Source organism: Pygoscelis adeliae, unplaced genomic scaffold (genome assembly GCF_000699105.1).
Source record: "Pygoscelis adeliae isolate BGI_AS28 unplaced genomic scaffold, ASM69910v1 Scaffold116, whole genome shotgun sequence".
NCBI classification, from domain to species: Eukaryota; Metazoa; Chordata; class Aves; order Sphenisciformes; family Spheniscidae; genus Pygoscelis; species Pygoscelis adeliae.
In genome coordinates, this window is record NW_008825080.1 from 1,338,589 (window position 1) to 1,354,174 (window position 15,586).

The following is a 15,586-nucleotide window of genomic DNA, read 5'->3' on the forward strand; positions in this document are numbered from 1 at the left end:
CGTTTTCAACCTGTAGTTGGGGAATTACTGGCAGGGCATCTTGAGACGCTGACATTGCCATAGCAATAGCTAAAGCTTCCTCCTCTTCAGCTTCCATCTTTTCCTTGCATTTTTGATTATGATTTACATCATCTTTGTAAGTATCATCATTTTCTGCCCGCTCAGGAGAAAGAACTGCAACTTCAGACTTGAATGTAACTGTGCCATCACTTGTTGGCATGGAGGCCTCGAGTAGGTCCTCAATACTGGAATTGAGCTCTGCATTAACATCCAATCGACATTTTTCATCTACTGGTGTGAACACTGTCTCTTCACTTGGTATAACTGCACTGCTACTACTGCTACTATTGCCATCACACTGTGAAATATCATTCAGGTCAAGTGTCATACTGTTTTTTAAGGTTTCTCCCTGCTTGTTCACATCACTTGGAGTGGGTCGTGATGGCTTTGGCCTGTGTATGTGACTGGATGGCAATGGCCTGGCTTGGGTAAAAACCGGAGAAAGTTTCTCTGGTTCTTTATTTTCAGAACAGTTTCTCTGAAACTGCAGAGAAAGTTTCCGCTGTGTTTGAGGAGAAGATGAGGGGATTTTGCAGGGAACGAATCCCTGAGGTCTGAGTTTAGAGACATCTGTTACAGTGCCAGCTGGTACAGATGGATTTGAAGGAGACAGAAGCGTTGGGAATAGTGACTGGGAATGACTGGATGAGGGAGAAGAGTTCAAACACTGACTGTGGGGTTTTCCTTTTGTTTGAATGGTTGGCTTTGGTTGCTCAGTGGTTACTGATGAAACAGGAAGTCCGACAGCAAGGCCAGCCAGCGTCTCAGAAATGTCCTCTGGACTGGCACTCAGTTTATCACTTAAGCCTTTCCCACTTTTCCCTGATAACTGGACAGTATTGTTAGGAGTATTACTTTCTGTAGCTTCTGGAGAGTTATCTGGTACAGGTAGCTGCAAAAAGTCTTCATGTTGACATTCTCCGGAATGCATTTCTTCCATGCCTAGCTGGATGGCTTCTGCAATTTCCATTTCATCTGCTATTGCCATCAGACGTCGACGCATCCTTACATAATGAGTTGAGCTTGTCACACTCAACATTTCTAACAGCTTTACAAAAACATGAGGCACTCTTGCCACCATTCTTGCTGCACTCAAAAATACTCTCCGTGATAGTTTACCAACCATTGAGTGGGAATTGTCAATTGACTGCAAGGCGAAAGTTAAGAGGGAGAGAAGTTTCTTATACCTAAAAAAAGAAAAGAGGTGTTTTATACACTGATATGCTTTAGTTAACTAGTGCCAAGAAAGCCATTTCAAGATAATGTATTTAGCTGTCAGTTCTGCAGTAGAATTATTGCTGCACTGGTGCTTCAAAATTGATTCACAGGTCAGAAGTTTTAAAAAAGGCAACCATTTACTCCATAAAGTAAGTGCACTTTTGCATATAAATATATACTATTTGTTTACAGGAATTAGAACAACTATTTTTTTTAAGAAATCACCAACAACATATTCAACTATGAAGAGTAATAGTCACACAGCGTAAGTGAGTACCTGACTACTATGGTATCAGCCTGTAAAACATCTCCACAGACAATGTGGGGATAAAATTCACCAGGAAATTCCAACAGGAGTCTGTCTATTAGACAAAGTCGCCCCAGTAGTGCTTGCCAGTTGCTAGATTCGGTTTGGGTTCCAAGAATACAATTTAAGACATAATCAATACCACCAATACCAATGGACCCTATAAAAAAAGTTTATAAAATAAGAATTAGATATGTTCACAATCTACGTTCTGATCGAAATAAAGATCAGAATTGTATCATACAGAAATACACATTCTGTGCCCAAATTAACCCCCTCCCAAACTGCTGAGAGAAATATCGTTCTCTTTGCCATGCTGATATTGGATAAATCCTGCATTAAATTTAAAACACTTCAGTATATTTGCTTGTAATTATAATTCAATTCTATATGAAGAGCTATTATTACCAGATTTAAGTATTTCTCTCCCAACTGCCAGCTCGCCTGCTTGGCCTTTACACATCTCCAATAGTGTTGAGACTGAAAGTTGACTTGTTCGACTATAAGAAATTAAAACAAAAAAATAACTCTTTTAGCAGATGCTTTCAAGGAAAAACATTCTAATCATTATATTTCAATAATCATTAGCTTGGACTTGTGCACGGAAAACAAATTCACATCACTTTATTCCAATACATTTCTATAATCCTCTATCTGTAAGCTACCAATGGTTGTGACAAATTTACAAGGATACTTCCAGAAATGTAATGTCTATCACTAATAAATAAAAAAAAAAACAAATATGACCTCATCCTTTTGCAAAAACAGGCCAAATCCAGGAATCCAGCAACACAAGGAACAGCTCTATTTCACTTATTCCTTTAACTTTAGATATCCTATTGCTAGACTATTGCCGGGGCATCTCCAGCTGCAGTTTCAGAAGAAATGCTGCTTAGGAACTAAACCTAAAAGTCAAGCTGGTGGACTTCTGCATCTAGCTTACAGTACAGGTGAAGAAATGGTTGGTCTGGCAGAACAAACGGAGTAGCTTGGGACAGGAAGACAAGGGCTACTCAAGCCAGAAATGCCAAGGGCTTTCACTCAGAATAGCCATTTCCTAACATTACAGTGTAAAATAAAAAGCAGAAGCATTATGTTAACACTTCATGTCACAGATGTACAACAGCTTCTGTTGAAGTAGGAAACATACATGATTGGTACTTGCTGACTGCTTAAAAGGCGAGTCATGAGAATTAGACCAAAGCAATATCAACTGAGATGGAGGGGATGGTTGATGACTGCACCTAACATCTTCCTTTATTTTAGTTTTTTGTGGGGGGGGGGGGGGGGGAGGCCTTATGAAAGCAAAGTATCATTTAAGATCTGTAAGTGTTGGAAAAATGCAATCAGGTGCTTTGAAAACCTACATCTTTCAAGCCAGAAGTTTGTTGGTAGCAATTAGACTTTAACAAAGACAGGATATATTTATACTTATGATCCACACATTTTATTTCACCATCAACTATAAATGGTCTCCTAGTTCCACATAAATAGCAACAAATGAAGCTTCAAGACATTTCAGTAACAATCCAAAATGAATTTGAAGTTCATGAGACACCATACCTGTTGGCATCTGCACATTTAACTAATATCGTCTCTACAACTGGCTTGAGAAGTCGCTGTAGTTTAGTCCTCTCTGCCAAAGTATGACAGGGAGTATATACCAGCATGGCTCTTAAAGTTTTCTAAGAGAAAGGAAAAAAGCAATACATATGAAATAAAATTAGCAACACAATTCTTAATTTTTTTAGAGAGTTGTAAATAGTTTTATATAAATTGCATTTAAAATATCAATGAAATGTCCACAGGATAAATAGCTTACTACATATTCACTGTTAGAATTAGTCACGTATTCCTTGAGATTGGAAAGAACTTAGTCATACAAGTACTGTTAATACCTAGCACTGTAGCAAGCATTTCCTTATGGTTGGCCAGTGGAGTCATGCCATTTCACTCTTGCTGAGGATTTTGTTCATCCCACTTTCAGATGATGGTTAAAAGTTAAGTCATCAGTGGTGCTCAACAACAATTACTAGGATTCCTGACTTTATATATATCCTCCCTTTCCCTCCCCTTCAAAAATGAAATAACTTCAAAATTAATAAGATACAACAAGTAAACAACTACTTACTAAAGCAGCAACATACACTTTGTAGACAGGGTCGGCACAGACCATGGACAGCACACTGCAGCAAGATTCCACCACCACATCTCCTGAGATACTGGTCTGAGATGACCCACTAGCTGCTCCCAGAGCTCCAGCACTTGTGTTGTTTCCATTGCTACTTCCAGAATTTCCAGTGCTTTCACCATTAGCCAGTAATAAAGCACCGCTAACATCATGGGAAAGACGCCTAAGTGCCATCTCTCGTATATTCCAGTTTCGAGAAAACAAGCAGCCAACTAACTCCATTCCAAATACCTGCCAAGGAAAAAGCAACATTACAGGAGTTAAACTGAACAATACTGAAACTTAAGTACCTAAGAAGAGCCATCAAAAAGAGCAAAGAAGTGTTTCTGATGAAAAATCACCTTAAGTCTGACAGCAAAAATGTGTCAGAAGGTACAGTGTCTTAAAAAAGGATTCTGTGATAGAAATGAAACATCATAAATGATAAGTCATTGGTTCTCCAAAAACTCTGTTAAGAGAAGTGGGAGGACAACTGTATGGATGGTTTCGTTCCCTTTGAATTTTAATTATTCAGTATGGAATTTGTTTCTAGACATTCACATCAACAACCCTGAAACCAAGGTCCAGCTATACCAGATAAAAGTCACAGCAGAAATATAGGCAATACAAGTTCTCCCACTTTTAAGTGTGTGACCCTGCTCATTTGAACCCACCTCTAGACTCTAGAGGTTGTTTAGGTCATTCAGCTCCTGCAACACAACTTGGGTAACACTAAGTGCCCACTTTGTATTTATGTGACACTTGCACAACCAAAACTAGAGTTAAGAATACTACATTTTATTACATGGACCTTTAATATGAGGTCTGAGATGAAGTCCAAAACTGAAACCCCAGCTAAAACAAGACTGGAAAACCTTCTCTTCTGATGCAAATTAAATATAGTTCTTTCCAATAATAATCAACCATAAAGCTGATGGGATCCAGAATAAATTTTTGAATTGTTGATCTGACAAATCTAGCAAAACAGTTCAAAATCAGTTTTTACATTTGAAGCTTCTTTTACAAAAGTAAAGTTACCTGAATCCATGGCTCAGCTAAATCTTTATAGGCAGAAGGGATCTGCTGGACCCCATAATGAGTAAGGTTAAAATTGCTATCTTGGGTTCTTCTCTGTGATCCAGCTGTAGATTGCTGCTGAGTTTGTTGCTGAACCACACGGAGAACAGAAGAATCTGCAGGGCTTGCCAATTCATGACTACAGATTAACAACAAATAATGTGGATTAACAAATGAAACATTTACTGAAGTAAATACTTCAACATATTTAGGAACATCAACTAAGGATCCAGAAACAGAGTTTGTTATACACCTGAACCCTTACCTATAGAAATCATGAGATCTCCATTTAGATCTACAGAGAGGACAGATAAGTGGTTCTCTGTTTCTTCTGCATTCTTCTGCCCCTGGAACACAGCAACAGCATAATACATACTTCAGTTTTACAGTGCATAAAACCAGAAGATGCCATTACTATTTCTAAGTTTTACTGAAGAATGTTAGTTTCAGGATAAATGCTTCTGAACTGAGCTATTTGCAGCAGCCTGATAAATATCGGCATTCAAACATTTTTTGCATGCAGAAATGCTTCAGTTTAGCTCTACAATTAATATTAAAAGTTATGAACTGAAATGCAGTTCCTTTTGTACCTCAAACATAGGCAATGCTTTTTCAAAAGTATTCAAATATGGGAGATGGAATTTTATTTGTTAAAGCAAACTGTAACTATTTATATACTTTATTTAATGTAGTATGTAAGCATACTCTGTAAATCACTATATAATCCTAGCTGATAGTAGATGACTTTCATGCATTTTAATGACAAGTCACAGGGGGCTAAAAGTCTGTTCCTAACTTTGCCCTAATTGGACATAATCTTTTCACTCAGGTAAAAGAGGCTCAAACCTCTAGCCCTGCAGTTAACTTCTTTCTCAAAGCATCAAATTACAAACTTGATTTGTGAAGAACTGATAAAATAAGGCATATCAATAGTACTCAAATGATACCAAACCCTCACAAAGAGGTACCAGTCATCACTTCAGAGCAGGTTTGGTTTTTTACTTTTAAAACAAACAAAAAACCCAACAAAACCACACTAAGTTATAACACTTTTGCATATTTAGAGTCACCAGAACTTAACTAGACAAAGTTGACAACGTACAAATTGACATGCAGTGGTGGTGTAATTTGTTCCTGCAGCCATCTTCACACACAGTTAGGCTCTCTTCATCCAGCATGCCTAACAAACAAATGGGGCACATCTGTTCTTCTTCATCCTTCATACTATAAAAATAGATATTTGTGATTGTAGAAGTGGCACATCAGAATTCAGAAATGGCTTTAACAGTGAAAAAAAGATGAAGTTCCAGTTTGGAACAGTCACTTCTGAGTAACTATAAGCTATTCATGAATCATTCTCCTAAATCTTCATCTGAATAAGCAACCAAATTTTTAGAAGCACTGAATACAGACAACACTTTGTTGAAATGAAAGGGAAAGTCACAAAACGCATGACATCTTTTCAAACTAGGTCAGATACCAATTAGAGATTGAAAGGCCCAGCCTTAGGCACTTAAATTTTTTTTTTTCGCTAAGGTTTCTTTAAACAAACCAACCTTCGCTTTTTTACTTATCATTTGGTTTTGAAAAACTAAGAAATTTTTGTATTTTGAAAGCTACCCACATTTTTTTCCATCATATTCCTTTCAGAGTATTGAGTCACAAGGTAGTCTTTAGCCCATTACAGGAAACTGTAAATACTACTTGATGAACTTAAAAAATTAACAGAAGATAACAGCCACTGAAGAATTTTCTGCCACTAACAGAAACAGATGCAATAGATTCACGTGAACACCAACATACCTACATGTCCCATGTAGATTTTTAATAAAACATTTCCCTGTTTTACATGTTGCTTCCATTTTATTTACCCCCACCTTAATTTTTACATGGATATAACCAGAGATTTTGCCAGAAAAATTATTCTGAACTTTAACAACACATCGTGAAAAACACAGATTTTAATCTTCTGTAATATTGTTTAAATGTGCAAAACTCTTACTATTCATAGCAAAAATTTAAGTTATAGTTGGTGAGTGTCTAAAAGCTTGCAGGAACCCTATGTTTGTTCACCAACAAGATATTTTAAAAATAAAATTAATTTGCATATACATTATTTCTATACACATATATTAACTTCTATTTCCTTGCAAATGGTTGACACTATTTTTTCCCTTGAAAAATCCATGAAAATAAACTTTTATCTCAAATGAATCTGATGCTCAGTGTTCTCCAATACTTATATCACGCAAGATTAGAGTTGCACAAAACAGCAGCTTATCTCATTGAACCAGTAATGCTAGGAACTAATCATCAGGTGTACTGGCAAACAACTGAAAAATCTTTCATCCTGTAAAAAAATGAGAACTAATGCACTGACGTTCACAATCCAGTGAAGCCAATTCTATGAAAAAAAAATATTTTCCTACACAGGTATCTACATTAAAGGAACTGGCTTGCCAGATAAGTAGTTCCAGAGTAGATTAGGTATTTAACTACTTTGTTTATGCAATTTATTTACAGTGACACCAAAAAAAAAAAAAAATCAAAGAATCAAACATCACTTAAAATTGATAAATAAGGCATTGTTTAATATTGTATAAACTATAAAAATCATAATAGTTTAGTAGCTCCTTTAAAATAATTTAATCACACATTTTACATGAAGCGTTTTTAAATATATGCTTACTTGTGTTTTTTTATGTATTTTTTATATATATGTTTACACAGAGTGCATTTACCCCAAAATTTTTCAGTATATTGTCATAGGCACAAGCATTTCTCCAAGGTAGGACAAGAGAAAAAGAAAAATCATGTTTCTTCATTTGTCAACATTTGCATAAGTGCTGCATTTGAACAAATGCACACAAATAGGTTTCCAAAGTTAATGTGCTTCAGTCTTGCACTTAGATTTCAAAAGTTTGTTTCCCAAATTCATAAAGGGTCAGAAAAATTCTCTTCACAACTCTACTTAAAATTTTTCAAACAGAAGTTATAAAGCAAATATGCCCACTTGGTACCACGGTGACTAATGTATGCTTGACTCGATCATTTGCAAATACAGAGACTTAACATGGCTTGAAATGAAAGCAGCTTTGAACAAAAAGAATGTAGGTGATTCTAAGTCTCCCAAATTAGAGGAAAACTACAGAATAAAGCTTTTAATTTCTTTAGAAAAATACTAACCTGTTTTCTGAACTAGATGTAGAAGTACTAGATGATGACAATGTATGAGAATTTGACATGCGTGAGACAAACTTCTGGATGGTGTTACGAGATGGAGCTTTGATCCTCGAGCTACGCCTACTGTGATATTTCTGGAACAAACTCTCAACCTAACATCAGAAAAAGACAGCAACAGTAGTATTTATGCTATGAATAGCCTGTAATTAAAAGTAATATTACTGAAGCTTAACTACTGCTAAAAAAAAAACCTATTCACCTTAACGATAATGCATTAGCAGTAGCAGCAGCAGAAGTCTTACTAATAAACAGATCACAAGAAACACTTTACAACAAAAACTTATTTGCTTATTAAAAGTAACAGCTTTAAGTATGCATACAATTACTTCTGAAGACCTTCGTTCTGTTTACTTTTCAGCTAATCAATGAGACAGATACACAAATTTGAGTAGAAAATCCAAGATTTGAATCACTCACTAAACTACAGATCTCTACTATTCTTTTAGTTATGTCTTCTATTTGCAGCTTTTTTTTTTTTCCTCTACTTGCAGAGCTCTTGAGACTGAATTAAGGTATAATTAAAAACATATATTCTTGTTGCTTTTCAAAGCAACAGTTTTCAGCATTTTTAAGATAATGTCCTAAACACTCTTACCTGGAGTGTATTTTAGATCTGATATTAGAGCTATTAGAAATCGATTACCTCAAAGTTCTTCAGTGTCTTTCTCCAGAGCATTGGGTCTGAGGGTTCAAGCTGGAACACCCGCAGCATAACAAACAGCAGATGAATACAAAACGTTCCACGGCCACAGCTACAAGTCTGGAAAGAGAAGTATATGCTAAGGAGCTACTGAATTGATAATTACATAGGTAATTTTTCCACATTTAAGTTCATCATAGAACATCTGCTACTCCCCCCTGCCCCCCCCGAAAAAGCCAGTAGTCATGCAAAGTACTTCATATATAGGCGTAAATACCTTCTTACATGGCCTTACAGAAAATGTGAATTCCCAAAATATTATTCAGGTATATATATATATAAAAGCAGACAATTATTACACCAGTTTTCAATTGTTTTTTTTCCCCATTTTTAATTTTTTTTAAAATCAACTGAAGTTATTGCTATGCTTCATACTAGAAGGAATTTATACATATAATCATTGTATATCCATAACACGACACTAAACTTAAATGAGATGCTTCTGTTTACTCAAAAACCTAGATGTTCCCCAATGTAGCATCACATCAGTACCATGAAAGTCTATGAAAAGGACCTCGCTATGGGTATTAACGAAATTATCACACCATTAAAGGAATTATGTCATGTGCTTGCCATTTGTATATATCCCATGAATAGAGGAAATAAAGTGTTTCAGAGTGAGAAACTAGGAAAATGGAGTGGCCAAATTTTAGCCAACAATACTGAAGATAGATCATTCGGAGACACTTCTAGGAAAGAGAAATAGACAGGACAATAGTAATTACTTCCAAACTAGAGTCTTTTTCTTTAAAAAAACAGAAACTTTAGACAAAACTAATATACTTGCTACGTATTTGACAAAATACAAGCTGATTATATTACATGAGCACAGATTACAACCTTCAAGCATTACTTTATAGAACCATTGCCATGGGTTGGCGACTACCTTGATCTAGTTTGGTTTTGAACAGTTTTCCAAGATTATCTATAAATTTAAAAGCTTCAGACAACACAAAAACGTTCTCTACCTGAGGCCCAATAAACACTCTGTATTTATTATCAGGGCTGTCTCCTCCAATTAAGAAAGAGTTGGGTCCTATCTGCTGCAGCAAGTACAGCCTGGCTCGCATAACTTTGTTGACACGACGATTTGTTTCCTCAGGGCTGTATGGAGAGAAGCCATCGGGAGATGGGGCTCGTCGAGGTGGTGTTATTCGTCCACTCTGAAACTACATAAGTGGTTCCATCAAAAGCATTTCCAGGACAACAGTAAGTTTAATTAAGTGTTGGGTTTTTCGGGTTCCCCCCCCCCCCCCCCCCCCCCCAAAAAACAAAAGAGGAGCGCGAAATAAGAGAGTGGCCAAAACCCAAAACTACTACAACCTACTTAGACTATATGACTTTAAAAGGATTACTTTTCTTCCACGCCCAGAACTCAAGGGCAGAAGAAAAACTGAAATTTTGTAACTGAAATTTTATCTGGTATTATGACAGAAAAGAAGTTTTAAATTGCTTCTATTTTCAAGTCTTCATTGGTTGCCTTACCATTTTACTACTGAATTAGCAAGTATAATTCAATCAGAAGATAATCATAGACTCGTGACTCAATATAGGAAGTTATTATATAAGGCTATATAATGCTAATATATTTCATAAATGAAGAAATCCTACGACTACAGTTTACAAAAGGGAATATATGGTCAATGAAGAACAAAAGTTTAAGAAATTCCAAAGAAAAGGAAAAAAGGATACAGCTTCTTCTCCTTTGCACAATTAAAGCAACTTTCAGCTCAGGATGTTTTGTTTTGTTTCGTTTCCCCATCATCAAAAATGTAAGGGCCTAAATCTTTTATTAAGATTGTCTTTATTTAAATTCTTCACATTTCTAACATTATGAGATGCATTAATGCCTCTGTCCAATTTCAAATCTTCTGCTTTGATTTATATCCACTTTGAATTTTATGTTACGATGCAGGTTATAATTGACTCCCTGTCCATTAGTTCAGTAAAAGATAGCCTGAACTTCTAAGGTTTTTCATGTGAAAGGTTAATATAAAACAAAGAAAAACAATCACGTAAAAATGGATCAAAAGCTAAATTAGATAGTTTAGTGGGTTGTTGTGGTTTTGGTTTGAGGTTTTTTTTTTTTTTTAACCTTTCAGTTTCTCTTGTCAAGAAGAAAGGAGCTGTGTCGTAGTGCTGTAACTTGTGATATTAATCCCTAGTTCAGAAGAATGGCAGTACATATTTTAATTGACTTTGGAAACCTTGTTTAGAGCAATGGGACAATAAAAGCGATTAGATCTTACTCTTACTCGCACTGTGAAGTTGTAGACAAGTCAAATGAAGCTTAAATGTAGATGAGCATTTTTATAACAAGCAAACACATTAGATACTATTGCTCAAAACATTATACTCTTGATCTTCTTTAATGAAGCCAGTTACTATTGCTCAAAACATTCTATTCCAGATCAAATGTGATGATAGAGATTTTAGTCTTCTAACAATGCACGTACCTATATCTTCCCGAATCTGTACATAAAGATCAATTCTGGAATAGAGGATCACAAATAGCATACCAGTAACACTTTTCTGCAGGAATCTTAATCCAGTCAACAATCTTATCCCTGACAGAATATACCTGCCTGGAGAACTGACATACAAAACTACAGAAAAAAACAAACTACTAGCACCTCTTCGTGCAAATCAAGCTAAAAACATACATGTCTTCATGACTGAGTATCTATATTTCTTCATTTATTTCCTAGAAATAAAAATTGAAAGCAGGACTGAATTAAAAAGAAAACACACACTTAAGAGTAGAGAATAAAATTCCACACATAAGAAACTAACATGAGATATGCTCTGTGTATCTCACTCAAGTGATACCCTGTCATAACCCCTTTGTATCAGCATCTTGCCCTACACAGGGAGGATTAATTGCCTCTATAAGCAAAAGATTGCAGAATATAGCCAAATTAAAAATTACATCACAGCTTGCAACTTACAGGCACTGGAGATACCCTTTTTCTCCTAACACCCGGTGATTCAGATTTAACTGTCCTAGAAGATGATGAAGAGGAGCTACTAGGAGAAGGACTACGTCTTCCTTTCTGTGTAGGTGAAGCAGCAGTGCTTTGTCCTTCAGCTTGAGATTCTAGAGAGAGTTTGTTCGTTTCCGATCCATCTCCTTTCCCGGGGATAGGTTTCACCACCTTGCAGAAATTAAACCATGTGTTAGAATTACAAATTGATCATTTTACACTAAAACAAAACAAATTAATCATAACTTGTTTTGCTAGCATTACATAATTAAGCCATTACCCAGACACCCAAAGTTTGCCTATTCCCTAGATTCTAGTATTAACATCTAATAGGGGTTACCTTGTTAATCTATACGCAACACAAAAGCAAGAACCTATTTTCCTGTCCATTTGTGCTGCTTATGTAAGTTGTGGCAGCAACTGATTTGATTCTCAAAGTACTTCTGTAGTTGTCATTCATGATATCTCAAAGACAGCAGTTCTCCCATTTGGATAGTAGGAGCCAAAAGAATTTTTTTTTTTTTTCTACAGGCGTTGGCTGCGTATTAAGAGCTATAATGTTGGATTCATCTGTTATACACAGTAAGGATCAGTTGAGAAATACTAGGGTTGCTATTTCTACAGCACAACACTTGTTGCAAAGTAGAAATTACTTTAAACCTGGAGGCAACGCAGCATGCTGTGCCCTACAAGAACCACACCCAGGTTTTCTGCCTGCCATACAAGTAAAACAGCTACACTACATCTGGTATCTGAGCTAATCACTGTGCACAGTGCTGCATTACATGAATAGACACATATGCTCAAGCAGAGTGAGTACATATTTCTAATACAGTGCTTTGTTGCATGAACACTGAATTTTGACACTGAGGTATGGAGTATTTCAAGACAACTTTCAGCTGCCTGCCTCTCAGACCTACATAATGCATAAGAAGAGTAAGGCCCCTGGGAATAGAATTAAAAGCAGTCAGAGCAGGCAGATTCAGTTTTAGTTCTACATTTCTCCATGTCTTAGAGGCTTGACTCAAAGATGGAAGGAAGCTCCAAGTAACACTTCAGATTAACAGAGCAGACCTCTCCTAGAAAGTTGCAGAGGTCTCTTTGATTTAGTCAAAAAACGGAAGGGGCTTTCCCCTGCTCAGGGTATGGGGAGGAAGAGTCATCCAGACTCTGTGCCTTTCCACCTAATGATTTGGACTGCATCCACAAGGTCAAATGCTATTTTAAACTGAAACATTTAACTCATCCAGCTGAAGCTATTCCACTATCCAGAAATGCATTTCAGCAGGCTACAGGGAGAGAGGACAACGAGGAGGTTGTGGTCTAGCAGTTAGGCACTGCCTAAGAGAAGAAAAATCTGCGTTTACAGCCTTGATCCAAGCAATGCTCATTTTACTTTAAGAAGTCACCATATTTAATATACTGCAAATCTGAACTTTTCAGAAACCTTTGTTGCTACTGTTTTTAAATATACTGCTATCTGATTATAAAAGGGAATAGGATAAAGGAGAAGTATAAAAAGCAGTGCAGCCTTTTTTTCCCTCCTACCAATTACTGTAATGCTTTTTCTTTCCTGGAAGGTCAGAATGCAAATTCATGTGCCTATGGACAAGTTACAGTTGCTATGTTAGAAAACATTTAAAATGTAAAATGGTAGTAACTGATAATCTGGAGCATCAAAAGTTGTATTAAAAACCCCAGAAACCTCAAGGAAAGTGGGCTGAGCAGGAAAACAATTTCAAGCTATGCAGTAACCAAGATGCATTAAAAAATTTTTAAAGTAAGAACTGTTTTGTGTTATTTGATCCTTTGAGGTATTGCTTTTTTGGTGCACTTGTAGGTATTTTCAATGTTCTTTCTCATGACAGAAAGTTACCAACAGAATGCTCTTATTTCTGTTCCAGAAAAGCTGTCCCCAAACACTTGTTTACTGCATCAGATGATGTTAGCTTTAAATTAGCACTCCCATCAAGTGGTACATGGGATTCACATCGACAAATGCAACTACACTTATAGGTAACCAATGGCTATTAATTAACCAGCATTATACTAAACAGAATTGTAACTATGCTTAATAAGTTTCAGGTTTGATCTGCCCGCAATTTCTTAAAGGCACTTCTGAGCCATTTACACAAAAGTATTACCGAAAAGGCTAATAGAATACTCTGGCATCCAAAGTTTAGCAGAGTTGAGACTTGTGTGAAGGAGTTACTCCGCTTTGGTTTTTTCTGGTTCTAGTAAGATTGCAGTTTGGTTTTTTTATCTAGCAAAAATTCCATACATTTCCACTACAATACATAGAAAACTTAAACATTTACAAACTAAGGAAAAGTGAAGTCATGAAACCCCTAAGAATCAAGGGAGTACAAAGGACTATAGTGCAGTTTTGCACTCAAGAGCTACTTTTGTTGTTGACATTAGAGGGCAGTGTTGTCACAGTATTATTTTATACTACACAAATCAGCAGCACAGCTATATGCCTTTTTCTTAAAAATAAAGCTTAATAAATGTGTACATTTCAGAAAGCCACGATTTCCTGTTAAACAATTCAAAAAATGAACAGGAGGACCATGATTAAGAGTATGCAAATTGTTAAGAAAAAGAGGTTTCTAACAGAAAGAAATTTAAGGGATTTTTATTTGTAATAGCTGCTAGTTATTGCCGTTCCATCAGTGCCACTTACCACAGGGCCTCTCCTGCTTCTTCTTTCCAGCCATTCATGCTTCCAGGCTGGCATACACGTTGCCTTGAGTTTCTCCCTGATCATGCGCTCTTCTGGGCGGTCATCCATCTTCTGCAACCCCCTGAGGGTTTCTTTATTCTCCATGTCACGACTACAGCAAAGAAAAAAAAGTCATAAACACAATTAATTTTAGTTAAAGTATAATATCACAGCATTCTGAAACTTTGTGCCATCCTATTCCCCTTCTCCTTACAAAGCATCTGCTAAAACATTACTTCCAACTGACTGCAGAAAGCCTTTTAAGAGTTATGCCTAATTTGCTAGTCTGCCATTTGCAGCATACCTGTTTGGAGGGTTATGTCTTTAAAATGTGTGTACTGCTTGTAACATTAGACACCCAGTAAAAAGGAAGGTCTTAGCAAATATTAAACCAACACAAAAATTACCCTATGTGTCATGTCATTCACCAAAGGTTTCACAAGTGTTGTGATGGTTCATGCACTCCTTGGCAATTCAAAGCTTGCAATCTCTATTTTAAAACAATTTACAAAATGAATATAAATTAATGGTAAAAATTTTCCATCTTCATAGGAAATGATGCACAAGCATGAAACTATATATGTAGCGCCTCTTCCTATACATGACACTTCCTCAAAAAAGAGGACTTATAAAGTAATACACAGTAAGTATGTTTAAACTAGACACAGAAGTCAAGAAAGTAAGGCTAGTGGCCTTGAGAGTTGCCTTCTGAGTGACTGATGACTCAAAAGCTCTTCAAGTCAGCTATAATTATAGCAAATTTCACAGCAAGTTCCTATCTGTAAAATGAAAGCGTAATCCATCTGGGCTTGTACTTTTTTGACCTACAGCAAAGTAGTTGCTTGTGATTGCTGGCAACAACAAAAAAGCAAAAAAATACTGTCAGACACTGAAAAACAAATATGAACAGTCTGGAAGATTTCCTGATTCTGTTGAGCTATCTGCTAAATCACCAAGAAAACCACATTCTTAAGCAGCAATACATCATCCCCACCCATCTTCTTGAAGTTAGCTGTCTTTAAAAATAAGCAAGCTTGATTAAGCCAACTCTCAGAATGAAATTTTATTTCAAAAATAAAATCACAACTTAAAGTGGAAGATAAGG

The 15,586-nt window shown here is 36.2% G+C and overlaps 1 protein-coding gene across 1 annotated transcript in view; it reads right to left on the minus strand.

Annotated features, from left to right (window-relative positions):
* MAP3K1 (mitogen-activated protein kinase kinase kinase 1, E3 ubiquitin protein ligase) overlaps window positions 1–14,586 on the minus strand; it is a 23,139-nt gene extending 8,553 nt beyond the window's left edge. Inside the window, exons 1-13 of the mRNA XM_009326928.1 lie at window positions 14,443–14,586; window positions 11,724–11,930; window positions 9,744–9,944; window positions 8,719–8,835; window positions 8,019–8,167; window positions 5,935–6,056; window positions 5,098–5,179; window positions 4,794–4,971; window positions 3,717–4,007; window positions 3,149–3,270; window positions 1,994–2,085; window positions 1,556–1,745; window positions 4–1,247 (exon numbers count right to left, since the gene is read on the minus strand). Coding sequence (XP_009325203.1) covers window positions 4–1,247; window positions 1,556–1,745; window positions 1,994–2,085; window positions 3,149–3,270; window positions 3,717–4,007; window positions 4,794–4,971; window positions 5,098–5,179; window positions 5,935–6,056; window positions 8,019–8,167; window positions 8,719–8,835; window positions 9,744–9,944; window positions 11,724–11,930; window positions 14,443–14,586 — 3,139 coding nt within the window. The remainder of the gene's footprint in view (window positions 1–3; window positions 1,248–1,555; window positions 1,746–1,993; window positions 2,086–3,148; window positions 3,271–3,716; window positions 4,008–4,793; window positions 4,972–5,097; window positions 5,180–5,934; window positions 6,057–8,018; window positions 8,168–8,718; window positions 8,836–9,743; window positions 9,945–11,723; window positions 11,931–14,442) is intronic.
* Between the last annotated feature and the right edge of the window lie 1,000 nt (window positions 14,587–15,586).